Source organism: Anas platyrhynchos, chromosome 21, assembly GCF_047663525.1.
Source record: "Anas platyrhynchos isolate ZD024472 breed Pekin duck chromosome 21, IASCAAS_PekinDuck_T2T, whole genome shotgun sequence".
Lineage (NCBI taxonomy): Eukaryota > Metazoa > Chordata > Aves > Anseriformes > Anatidae > Anas > Anas platyrhynchos.
In genome coordinates, this window is record NC_092607.1 from 3,373,875 (window position 1) to 3,387,616 (window position 13,742).

A 13,742-nucleotide genomic window follows, 5' to 3' on the forward strand; every position below is an offset into this window, starting at 1 on the left:
TTCCGCGCGGAGAGCCAATCGCGGCCCTGCTCCACACACGGGGCTGGCGGCCAATAGGCGGCCGCGGCCCGCTGCGGAGGGCCGGGGCCTGGCCTGCGGCTGAGGGGGGCGCTGTGAGGGAGAGGAGGAGGAGGAGGAGGAGAGGGGGAGGAAGGCAGGGGAGGGATGGGGCTGCCACAGCGGCCTCTGTGCCTTACGCCACTGAATAAGGGCCCGAGGGACCGTTAGCCATTACCCCGCTGAGCAGAGGCACCCCCATCCCAATACAGTCCAAAAAACGCACGGAAGACACGCATCACCTCTTAAAACTTTATTGATTTACCACTTCATTAAAGCATGGAATATTATAACAGTACTATACAGTGTATTTTCATGTAGAAAACTTTACATAGTTTTTTCATATCTTATAATTTCGCTATTCTCTCAAAAATGTATACATCCGTCAGGCAAAGTACTGCTCTTTAAATTATTGGTAGTAAATGCACTTAATACGGAGGTCCTTGAAAACATAGGCATTTTAAATAGGTGAAAACATACATTTTACACAGAAATAACAGTAAAGGTGCTGAACAAACAATTTACATACTAAAGGGAGCCACACTTTTGACAGGAAAAGCTCAGTTTTAAAAGGTTTTGTATTTAATCCTTCAATAGTAAGACAGCTAAAAGTTGGGGGCTGGTTGCTTGCATTAGTGAAAGCTGTTCTGGACTGTTCTGGTTACAGCTCAGAAAGAGACATGAAACATGGGTAATAAACCTCTTAAAACAACTTCCTTGTAAGATGGTAGAATCAACATGGAAGGGAGGTTTTAGGATTCTCATTACCATCCCTCCCCTCCTTACCTGTTTCCTACAAGGTTCAAAAATAAGTAGCAATAAATACCATGCAGTCTCCATATTAATACCGTTACAGGTAAAATCACTTTATAGTTTAATTTGTTGCATAACACTACTTCAGACATCTAACCTTATTTTTATTACTCCATGTATTGCACAGATGTTGATCTCTACCAGGCCGTGCTGACACAGAACCCTGCTCTCGTTCATAGTTCCACCACAGCCCAGAAAACTGCTACAGGCAGATGAAGTCTTTAACGTCAGCAGAGTCAGGACAAGATCAGAACCAGCAGTGATTACTGCAGGAGTTTTGGCTCAGCATTTTTAGCTTCACAGAGATGTCTGTGGGTTATGATCTTTCTGACTGTATAGAGGAAAACAAAAAGCTGATGCAAATACAATTGTTTCAGGTATTCTACTTTGCAAACCACTCTTATTGCTTTAACAGCTACAATCAACTCGGAAAACTGAGACAGGATTAAGGCTGTGTCTATCCCCCTGCATTCCAGTCCCCCCTTCTCCTTCATGCACTGCAGTAAGTCTAGAACGTTTCTAATGTCACGTGCCTAATTTCAGCAGTTTATAAATGGCATAAATACAATAAAAGCTCTAGTAAAAGTAAGAGTCTCTCAGAACTAAGGCTGAAGGAAAGGAATGATTAAAGGCCCTAACTCTATATGTAGAGATAGTACAAACGTTGCATGTTAAAGAAAGCCCATGATGCAGTTATAACTTCAGATTTGAAAATTAAGAGACCTGTTTCAAGACAGGAGTTGTAAGGCTTTCAGAACCATAAAATAAAGAAAAATTATGCAACTCTTTACAGATTTTGTTTTGATAGGAGATAAGGGTATACATTCAATGAGGCAGTGACATTCAAAAAATCTGAAAAATATATATATTAAGGACTATCTAGGGCAGGAAGAAAAAAAAATGGCCTGTTCTTACATATTTAAATATAATTAAAATAAATACTTTTTTTTTTTTTTTTACTGTAATTAAGTGACATTACCAGGAAACAAGCAACTATACTAAATGCAACACAAAAGGACATCTGAAATGCAGCAAATTAAATATTAGCATTGCTTATTTTTCAGTCTTTTCCTATGGTAAAATGCAGCCCTATATTTCCTCCTACAAAACATTAGTGTATAGATTTATCTACAGGATGTTTAAAAGTTAAGAGAGCTGCAATCATGGTTTACTTTTCTTTGGTTAAAAATAAAATCACGAAAGCCTTACTGGTATTATTGCCTGCAAAACAATTGACAAATAGTGCTTACACAGAACAAGCCAATTTACTGAAGAACGCTGTAAGAATCCTTTGGAAATAGCTCAAAAGAAAAAAAATGTTATATTCCAATGCTACATCAACTATGGCTGCCCTACCAGGAAACTCAACTTATAATGCAAAAGAATAGTTTCAACACAATACCATTATTTCATCGTTGTCGTTAAATACTCTTATATTTGAGGTTTGCTGATATGAGTAGCACAGTGATTAGTATAACACTTTCGTTTACATATACTTTAGGAAGTGGAACTTCTCCATACTTTTCCATTTCAGAAAGTCCAAACCTTGAAATTAAAATTAGTTCAAAGGACAAAATTCAGTCCTGCAGTACTGCACTTGCAAATTGTTGTTACATCACAGAAACCTTATGCATTTTGAGGAAAGGAACATCTCCAGGGTAAGCAAAGCTGTAGTGTTAAGTCACATTTGGTTCATTTATACGTGAAAAACAGAGAAATGTGTTGGTTACTGTTTTACTACATGAATGATCTTAAGTTTAATTTTGCTAGAGCTGTCATGGGAATTCAATTTTCACATCACAATAGGAACTAACAGCTGAAAACAAAAGTGATTTGCACAAAGACAAATCAGAAGTTGCAAATCTGCAGTAAAAAGACAGAACTGGATAGGTAGTAAGGATAAGACTTATTGCTAAACAGACATAATTGCTACTAAATACATTATGGTCAAGGGTAAATACGTTTTTTTAATTGCTTTGAACCCTGTTTTTAATATTACTGTAGATGCTTTCTGTCCATGATTTGGCAATGTATGAAAGTCAATGGAAGGTTTAAAAGTTTTTTCTTAATATCTTTAACTCAGAACTAACAAGCTAAATGGGGTAGATACTACTGTGTACTCCTGATGTAAAACCTTCCATAACAATAAAAATGAATCTTGGTAGGTGAAGTGAGAATAAAAAAATAGTTTTAAAGTGACTTACTAAACAACAGGAAAACCGCTTCCTCAAATATCCTACGGGCTGTTCACTTCAAAAACTATGACACACTGCTTGGTCTAGCCATGTGCACACAAAGAAAAACCCAGAATGATCTTGGGTGGTCATTAGCCACTGCAGTATAGTTTATTATGAACACGTGCTAACATCACAAGGCTATACAACTATATTCATTATTTCCAAGGGGCATAATTTCCATCAAGGAATCCAGATGATTCATAAGATTTAGTTGGGCTGCAAGACTGAACAATCGATAAAAGACCAGAAGAGACAGACTCGATCGTAAGGATGATGAGCATTGAAACAGACTTTACATCCACTGTATTAACTTCGTAAGCAACGATTTAAATAAAAACTGCTGATAGTCTCATAGGATGGACAGGAGTTATTTTCCCCACCCCCCCCCCAAGCCCTCCCCAAATGCCATTGCGGTAAGGGTAACTTGCTGCTCTGTTGATAGGCCAGGGTTCCATTTTTTCCCCGTTCACTTCAATCCATCTCTGGAACACAGCTTTATGTACAAGCAGAAGTAACCAACTCTACTTAGGGCTACCACGAAGGTAAGTTCGTCCCAATTGTCCGTATTTGCTCCTCTGTTATGCAGATTTTGAACACAACACCTACACGCAGGAAGAACTTCCGTAGCACAGCTCGAAGCTCAGGAATCAGGTCAAATTGCATGATTTCACACAAGTATGGGTAATAGGTTGAAGCATGTGCCCTGAACTATCAGAGAACATATGAAAAGAGAAAGTTATTCTCTATTCCTGTAGGAAAGTGCAGAGATTTTCTCATAACACCGTAGCAACATGGACATCACTGAATTGCTGCTAAATGGTGAAAAATCAAATCACCACTACCACCAGTTTCTTCAAATATTGATAAATTGCAATAAAACATTCAAGACTATAATACAGGAGTGAACTGGAATTACAAAATTAACAATACAGGGAAGAAAAAGAAAAAAAAAACAACACTGAGAACAAACAGCACACTTTTAAACTTTCCAAAACAGTTGGAAAAAATAACTTCTCGAGAAAAATAGAAAACACCCACAGATTTAAGCATAAGTTTTTCTGCACGTGATAGCCCAGGAAATAGTTGCATTCACCTTTTCTTCCAAAAGGCTGAGATACAAAGACTGTTTTGTACCACTAATGTCAATAAACTAGATTATCAGTTTTACAATGATGAAGTTTACTTCTATGATTCTATGCAGCTATAATACAGCCTAAGCACATCCTTTACTGCACACTCATGGTGCTTTTGTGTGAAAGTTCTGCAGTAACTGTATCAAGGTTTCTATACAACTCAATTTCATGGGTGAAGTCCAATTCTCACTATGTGGAATGCTTGCTAAAAGATGGAATTGTAATGATTACTGTATTTCAAAGAGAGTGCACACTACATGCATCAGCAAAACAGCAATCTTGTGATATGTACAACAATACAGACTGACTTCTATGAAAGCAAAGATGAAAACACCTGAATGCAAACAATGATGGCATCCAGCCTGTTCTTACCTTTTCATCGTTGATTTTTAGTGTTTTTGTTAAAAGCAACAGCAGGAGATTGGTCCAAGCTTCTCTGTGGCTTTCCGAGTTCACGGTAATAAAATATGCCAGGGCTTCAGTGCATACACTAAAGAGATGTCACAGTTCAAACAGGCCAGAAAAAAATACACAAGAAGCATTTCTAACATGCACTGTTTGTCCTCTCATAGTGTATTTTGTTTTCACGTAAGATGAAACATATGTTCTATTTAGATTATTTTATCACATTATACCTCTGAATCTTGATCTGTGCTCTGATGTGAAAAGTATTCCTTCACTACCTTTTTTTTAAAAGAGAAGTCAGTCAAGCAGGAAGGTGTTTCATTTATTTCAAATTAATTGTTTCCTTTTTCCTACATTTGCTTTTAATAATGAGCAGCCCTTTATATGTTTATATATCTTCGTATGCTTTTCATGCTCTGCTCAGCAATTTAAAAATGGAACATCCTTGTATCCAAGGATACACCATGCATATTTCACTGAAAACAAAACACACCTGAACCAACTTGATATTCTTACCTAAGCAGTCGTCTTTGTATAGCATCCCAGGAATCTCGGTGGTTTTCATCCACATACATTCGGAAGAGTATTCTCAAGCAACAAGCCAAGCTGCTCGTCTCTTGTTTTAAGAGATTGGGTTTTGATTTACCCTTGAACCCTAGAAATCACACATAGGGAGAGGAGAACATTCACAGTTGTAGTTATCAACCAAAATGTAAAGTTTATCAAGTACATCTCCATTAATGAACAGCAGCAGGTATCTTTTTTTTTTTTCAGACAGTATTTCTTCCTCCTTGATTTTGACTGACACCTAACATATTTTTATAAATATATTTAAATACAGCAGTAACAACTGTACAGTGCTGCTGCAATCAAAAAATAAGTAATTTAGAAGACAGAATTAACCTGAAATCAGAAAAGAGACAAGGAATAAAAGCATGTAGTATCAGATAAAACGTAGAGATTATTGCAGTAGCATACTTTATGCACCTTGATAGTTAAAAGCCCTAAGAGAGCTCAGTATATTTTTTAACCAAACTAAACAAAAGCCTCACCTGCTCTCCACAACACAGTTCGTTGTTCATAATTTGAATTAAAGGATTTTGAAAATGAATGAGACTCTTGCAAACAATCTAGTAACTTGAAGAGGTGATGTGAAGACATGTATTTATACATTCCTTGGTCCTCTGTGTCAATGTGGATATCTGCATCCAATGCATCTCGCTAAACCAAAGAGATCAAGACAGAAAGAACAAGAAAGAACACTGTCAGTAATATGTGAAGCATCAAAGTGTCTTAAGATTCTTAGTCTCTTGTATAAAAGGAGTATACCATACACCGCTAACCTGAAATTCCATTTTTAGGTACAAGTGAAGTATTAGTACAATACACTACAGCAAAATGACCTGTTAAAGCTGTGGGCTTTTTTGTTGGAATATTTCAAAGAGAAGTTACAGTACATGTATATCCAGGTTATTGATAAGAAAAACTAACAATCTGATCGTCAAACTGCCAGGGAACACTGGAGATGGTCAAAAATCACTGTGTAAAAGTAATGACATATATTCAAGGCAGTACGTAGAGCTAGAAATACAAAGACTACATGCTGTATTTTGTAAACACTTTGAAGCATTCAGTAAGGTACTTCACTGCTCAACAGGTTATTTACATATCTGATGGTACCTGGGCTGCAGCCATGTGCTCAGCATCTTCCTTCTTACTCGTTGCTGGGTAGAACACTATATTATCAATTGTCTGTATCAATTCCAGCTGTACCACACACTTTATAAGGAGGCCAGCAAACAGCTTTTGGTCTAACGAAACAAAAAAACCAGAAGTCTCAGAAGCAACTTATGACAGCCTACATACAACAGATTAGTGAAACATATTACCATTAGCATTTTCATATTTAATGATGCTGTGAATTACCTTATAAAAATACAATTTGCCTAAAAGGAATAAATGCAAGTTTTAAAGAAAGTTTTTCAAGTTCACTATCAAGTACCCTAAAGCTTTCTCTAAAAGACTACAGAAAGAGACTTAGAGTAGCTATAAAAGTTCATGTAGTCAACTTGCATGTTTTCCTTACTTGTATAAGGACCACCTTTCCAGCTTTCATCCATTGGATTTGAAAATTGACTATGTCCTCTTTCTGAAGCATTTTTATCCACACTGCTTAAAGATTGGCGATCTAGGTCCAAATCCTAGAATAAAATTTAGAGCAACTTTTACAACCCAAAATGCTAACTACCAACCAGCTATGCAAATCTTAGACTCAAAATATTCCCCGCATTAACTCTTTTTATCTTATTTGTCATCACTGTCAAATACAAGTTAATGTCAATTCCAGTATTTGTTGTCAACAAATACAATGCAATATTTCAAAAGCTAACTTAACATACAACCTTCCAGCTTCCTTTATTGCACTGGAGTAACTCTTACCAGATGTCTTTCGGCAGAATCTTCCTCCATTCCTACAGGCCTCCAAGTAAGCAAGCTTCATAACAGAGGGAGGGGAAAAAATAAAGTAAATATTGTTGCTCTGAAATCAGGTATTAGTATAACAACTATGCTCTATGAACTTACACATGAGGAATGGTAGTTTTGAAGATTTCTAGCATACAATTGCATGTCTGGCCCCAGACTTCCGGGCTGAATTTCTGTCCATTTAGTATCACCAGGTTTTCTAGGCAGTTTGTACCTGATCGAGCCAACTGCTCATTATCTGTGAAAGACATGTTCTGTATTTATCAACTTTTACAATATCAGTGTAAAATTAAGTACTCTACTATTGCTCCATCAACATTTTTTTTCCCAATTTTGTGAAAGGCATGCTACTTCAGCTCAAACTACTACATAAATCTACTACGTAACTACTACATGACAGTAAATTCAAGCTCAGGACTCTACAGAATATAAAAATAGTGTTTGAAAATAGACTTCATGAGACTGAAATCCAAACAGAAAAGACAAAGGACAAGAAAGAAGCATAAAGGGAGTGTACACTGGGATGAAGGAAGGAAAGCATGAATTTGAAAGTTATGATTTCCTCCAAGCTAGTACCCCCATTCCATACTAGAAATATGCAAGATTTCAGGTGTAAGAGTCTGGTCCCAAATGAAAAAATATTTAGAAAGACATATCTACAAACACTAGATGGTTGAAATGGAGAGAAAGAGGGGAAAAGCAGATAAAAAAATCAGAATGCATACACACACACAAACACATATATATATGTAAATGAGATATTTATTCCACACAGCCAAATGAAGAAAAGCTGTTGGCAAAAGATTAAAGAGCTGTACTAAAATCTTTTGCTTGGTCCCAGTAGCACCATAAACACATTAATAGAAAAGCTGCCTACCTGATTAGATAGAACAACCCTGGAATATTTAAGATACTGTACACATCTATTAAATTACACATTGCCCTAAAGGTAGTTCTTATTCTTCCAAAATTCAGCTTACTTCCCCCTTCTTAAGTAATAAGCATTTCAAAAATATATGAATCAAAATTAAATAAGCTACCTTGTTTTACACACCAGTGTAACTGTGCAAGTATGTCAGGAAGAAGGATCTCATTTAAAGCTTCATAGAATTGTGTAAAGACATCACAGATTGCATAAAGTGCATGGTTGCATGTAGTGGTCATCCATTCAGATTTCTGTGACAAAAAATTAGAAGCCTTTACTTGTATGTAGGTTCTGCTGTCATGATAGCACTTGGCTTATGACTGGCTATTCAAAAAAGGAGGTAGTCTATGAAAAGAACTCAATTTAGATAAAACTGGAAGAGCCCCCAACACCTACTACTGATGATATCTTTTCAGAAGCATTTACTTGGCCATACGATAACTATTCAGATGACTATGCAGTTTCACAGAGCGTGAATATTCTCCTTGAACATATTCAGTCAGGCAGAACAGACAGGTCACTGGATACTAGGAGAAGTTTTCCACATGGAAGCTATCTGCATTTGTCATGTTATAGATAACATTACAAATGGAATTTGGGGCAGCATGGGCTGGAAATATACTGACATGGCAAATGATACAAGCTGCAGCCTGGATCATTTGAGTTCTTAAGAAAAAAATACTCCAGAGTTTGCTTATTTGCTTATTTTACCTCTGTTTGTTGTTCAGGAAGTTTCATATTATCAAAAATCCGAAACACAATTCTGAACAGATCTTGCCACCAGTGCTTTTCAAATGTATGCCCATAACTCTTCATTATTTCAAACATCACTGTTAAGCCTCTATAAACAAACAAAGATGATATTAAAATGTGTATCTGTGATCCCTTCACTAAATGAATACAAACCAAAAACCAGAAAAGCCTTATTACCTTGTTCGAACATCTAATTTGCAACGATTGATGATACAAGAAAGTTCAAATAAAATAGGGAACCATCCTCTGACCCATACTCTGTCCCCAGGAGCAACATTCATGTCATCACTTGTGTATTCTCTTAATACCTTAGAGATGAGCAGGAAAAAAATATTAAATAAAATCTCGAAAGTCTTTAATTATAACAGGTTTAGATACCATTCATGGTACACAGACAGAATTGAAAATTTAGCTTAGTTTATACTCTTAACACTCAACTCCCGTCAAATATAAGTCTGAGACATATCTATCTGTGAAGATAGCTGGAAAAAAAATATAGAAAACAAATGTTTCAAGCCAATCAGTTTTACTTAAATTCTGCTAGAGGCTCGAAAAACTGCAGAGATTTGTACTTCAGGAAGCAAGTTTAACAATGATAGGAAACAATTATACAAATTAGGCAAATTTATACAGAAGATGACAGTGAACAAAAACACAAAGATTAAAAAAATACCTGTGGTCTTTCTGAAACGTATTTTGCACAATATCGGATAAGTCTAATTGCTTCCATGCTCGTGTCCGGGAACGCAACATTACAGGCAAACTCAGAAAGACATTTTACTGCATCTTGGAATGAATCAATTGCTGCTGGAAAGTGCTGTTGAAAAATATTTGCTGTCAAGAACAAACAAAAAGCTTATTAAAACTTACTGGTATTGAAATACAGATATGAACTGGTATTGATTTACTGAAGCCAGGCATGGCATACCAGTACTAAACATACAAACATGGAAGGAACAGATCTTCTGGATTAGGTAGTTTCATGTCTTCCCTTGTGCTCTTCCGCATCCTGTCCTCCCAGCCCCAGCATCACATGTTCTCAGGCTGGGCAATTTCTAATTTATATTCTAAAATTCTTTCATATTTTCTCATCTGGTTCCATTTCCATTCACAGCATATACCACCCAACAATATCTTAAAATATCCCTTAAAATATCTTAAAAAATAATAGGAGTTAAAAAAAAATAAAATAAGAGTAAGGCTTGATGTTAGCTTCCCTGCTGTATATGAAGTTACATAAATTAATCTAAGCCACCCAAGCCTGAAGTTATTCAGATTCTGTATCAATAAAGGAAAAAGCATTTGATTTCATACTTAATGGACAGACTTTAGAAAACAAATCCAATGCATACAAGCTTTTGAACAGCCTACAATTCCCAAGATCTACGTATTTCAATTTGGACTCAATCTTTGTAGGTACCTTCCAACTGAACTATTCTAATTCTAGTTCAAGTTGACAAAAAATTTTGCTACTTGTTGCATTTATTAATGCCGTCTATCACTATTCTCCTCCCATGCTTATTAAATATTCCAATATTTAATGGGAGTAGGGCAGTTTCAGGACACATAAAGCTCCCATCAATACACTGAAATTCCACTTCAAGAATATTCAAGTCAGTTGTCTTTCTTTGAAAGTGGCAGCAGTATATTGTTCAAATCTAGTTTTAGAGCAGGTAGCCTGAAATAAACTCTACAAGTAATCACCTATCAGTGTCACAAGAATCGTGATCCCCACCATATAAAACTGGAACAGCGTGGAAGTTCGTGCAATCTGTTAACACAGTTTTCCTAATCAAAATTAATTTATTGCAACAGAGATGGGCAACCTAGGAACTTACTGAATTTATTCCTGATTTAAAGAGTTTTGTAGCAAGGAATTATTTTTTTCATATCCACAAGAAAAAAATCCTAATCCCATTCCTATCTATTTTTTCCTGTCCATAAAAATCAGTAGACTTAACAGATAAGACCTAGCTGCAGAGTTTTAAGAGTTTACTTACAAGACTGAATTTATTTACTAGGGAATACAAAGCTCATATGCAGATGGGCCTTTTAAACCAGAGTCACAGCAGCTAAGCTAATTTGTGTAGTTGTATCTGTTAGTTGCATCTGTTACTACTTACTAACTATATGTGCTGTAGTTTGAAAGGCCAGCTCCACAATATTCCCATCATGGTCTGATGCTGCTTGGTGAAAGACTGCAAAGATATTTTTCCAGCCTGAGCGAATATTGCCAGCTTGAGAGTTCACCATCTGAGCAATACAGCGTATTACCATGTCCCGAATAGTTGGAGATCTTAAAAAGATGGAAACCAACACTATGTCAACTACCATTTCCACATACAAGAGAATTCAACCCACACGAAGTAGAAATAAAGCAAGCTAACAAATACCACTCCTTCACACCTGTTTTTCTTCATAATATGCTCAAAAGGCCTTAAGAAGTCTTTCTGGAAACGGAAGTTGGCTAACTCTCCCTTCTCAAGAAACTTCATGGACAGCTGCCTTAATGAGTCTACTGCAAAGATGGCAACATCTTCATTAGGGTTACATCCAACCTAGAAGAAATACAAATTTTCAAGCACTTATATAAGTAATACATTAGCCAGTAATTTTTCTATCATTTAAGTTTCATGGTCAGTCCGTGAAAATTTCAAGCATGTTCTAGTTTTTAGATATTTAGAAAATAGGGAACTGTCTCAGTCATTGGAGACATCTAAGCAGCTCCTTGGATTTTGTATACAACAGTAGCATAAGAAAAAACAGCTAGACATTCAAAAAACAAACCACAGAAAATCAGTTAGAAAAACACATGGTCCAACTTCCTAAGGAAAATAACTTTGTCGTTTCAGGATTATCCGTACACACTTTAGACAAAAACTAACTTGGAATTTGATCAGGAGGATAAGAAAGGCATATATGAAGAAGTATAAACATAAAATCGTATAATAAAGTGATTAAACATCATTCTCAAACATTTTCATGCCTGCTTATACCCTTTAAACGTTGATGTCTTTTTCACTTTTTGTGCTAGAATCTGGTTATTTAATTAACATTGTTAGCATTACTCCAAATCAACTGCTGAGAAGTTTGCGCCTTCAATGTGCTTTTTTTTTTTTTTTAACATCACAATCTATACCACTCAAGAACATTAGAAGAAAAAGCTGATCAAACAAGTCCTGCCACATTCATACATGTTCTTTAACCTGACTTTTAAAAATACCTTGTTGAAGTGATCTCCAATCACTTGCCAAATCCTTGACCACTGCAACCTAATGCGATTCATGTTGTAATAGGATATCTCCACTATCTTCTGCAGACTGAACATGCGTGGATGGTGTGGGGAAGCCAGCTCATCCATAGAAACAGCACACAGCCATCTGACAAAGTCAACTGAACATTAAAACACTACTGTAAATTCAGGATGTTACACTGCAAAAATTCCTGTAACCCACCACACAGTCAGCATACATACCTATCGCATTTCCATCCAGTCTAGTCGATCCTGTAAATATCCTGTGGAAGAAATAAATGCGTTGCAGATTTAGCTGCACATCCACAAGAGTCAGTCACATTTCAGTGCTGTAGACAATTGTCAGCATATGTCCTGGAGGTACGTCACAACCCTCAACACCATAACCTCTGCAACTGTTTTAATCTTTGGTAGCAGCTCATGTACCTTTCCTAAGTCTAAGCAGACCCTTCCCTGCTGCAAGTCAGTCTGCTATACTTCTTCCAGGAAGAAGTATTCCATAGCAGGAAACAGGTACTGAACAAAAACATGAGGCTGTACAAGTAGCACTGGAACTCTCATTTGGTTGATAACGTTAAATAGCATTGAGGGAGTGAAGAGACATTAAGAGAACTTTGCTGCAAGACTCTGCTGGATGCCAGCCACCCGCTTGCTCTTTCCATGGTTTGAGAGTACTCTATGCTGTGGCTGTCAAAACAGCCACAGAACTATGGATCATTAAGTTCCTTCCTCCCCTTTAGCTCTTCACAGTCGAGAGAAGTTAAAATCACTGACTGTGATCCACATAAATCACTGGTAATACTCCCAAATCTGCGATGTAGTATATACACATCATGCTATAATAAAAACTATACTCTTGATTATGTAATTAATTCTGCTTCCAACATACAGTTTATGATAGAAGCATCTCTTTATCCAACATTTTAGAGAGACGGATGAACAAGATAATGATTTGGACAAGAATACATTTATTAATAAATGAAAAGCTGCAGAAGAGCAACTAAAGAAATGCTGAAACACTGAGGTTCGCAAGACCAAAGAAAACAGCATGATTTAATAGAATACGAACATATCTTCATTTCAGATACCAGTCCACTTCGGGCTAAATCTGGCAGAAGAAATCCACATACACAGGATGCATGCAACACAAATTACACAGACAGTATCAGCCTCTTTCTCACTCTAGAAATAGGCTTCAAGAACAGATGTCCCTGACAGTCTGCAAATAATGTGAGGGTGGTCAGTAACTTCAAGCCACGTTTTCCCTAGAACAAGATGAGATTCTAAGTACCTGTCTACTGCTACCACTACACTCTGTGAACTGGTCTCTCCCACTGACTCTTGAATGCTTGCCATATGCCGTTTATCAGCTCCACTTCCAACAAGGTTACCTGCAATAACAGCCAGAAGAAATCAGTACTTCGCATTATGAAATCATGACCTTATAGTAACCTTAACTTTATACAAGTAAACAAAGATAAGCAACTACTGCATCCAATTACCTTGCAAATTTATACGGAGAACATGGTGCCTTTGCCTGATCTGTGTCAGATTATGACAAAATTAAAAAGCACTAAGAGGCACTTTTTTTTATGAGGGCATTGTGTCTTTGCCATCATGTTAATTAAGATGCAATGCTGTTAATAAGATTGGAACTGAGAAAACAGCAAGCCCAAAACACA

At 36.6% G+C, this 13,742-nt stretch overlaps 1 protein-coding gene across 2 annotated transcripts in view; it reads right to left on the reverse strand.

Annotated features, from left to right (window-relative positions):
* Positions 1-295: 295 nt before the first annotated feature.
* Positions 296-13,742, reverse strand: part of ARFGEF2 (ARF guanine nucleotide exchange factor 2) — a 34,996-nt gene continuing 21,549 nt past the window's right edge. For both annotated transcript variants that reach the window (XM_072026616.1, XM_027473199.3), the window contains exons 23-39: positions 13,352-13,451; positions 12,283-12,323; positions 12,031-12,200; positions 11,214-11,365; positions 10,931-11,103; positions 9,481-9,641; positions 8,985-9,115; positions 8,766-8,895; positions 8,170-8,305; positions 7,229-7,367; positions 7,085-7,139; positions 6,732-6,846; positions 6,326-6,456; positions 5,698-5,866; positions 5,162-5,300; positions 4,613-4,730; positions 296-3,815 (exon numbers count right to left, since the gene is read on the reverse strand). In XM_072026616.1, coding sequence (XP_071882717.1) covers positions 3,639-3,815; positions 4,613-4,730; positions 5,162-5,300; positions 5,698-5,866; positions 6,326-6,456; positions 6,732-6,846; positions 7,085-7,139; positions 7,229-7,367; positions 8,170-8,305; positions 8,766-8,895; positions 8,985-9,115; positions 9,481-9,641; positions 10,931-11,103; positions 11,214-11,365; positions 12,031-12,200; positions 12,283-12,323; positions 13,352-13,451 — 2,237 coding nt within the window. In that variant the 3' untranslated portion in view covers positions 296-3,638. The remainder of the gene's footprint in view (positions 3,816-4,612; positions 4,731-5,161; positions 5,301-5,697; positions 5,867-6,325; positions 6,457-6,731; positions 6,847-7,084; positions 7,140-7,228; positions 7,368-8,169; positions 8,306-8,765; positions 8,896-8,984; positions 9,116-9,480; positions 9,642-10,930; positions 11,104-11,213; positions 11,366-12,030; positions 12,201-12,282; positions 12,324-13,351; positions 13,452-13,742) is intronic.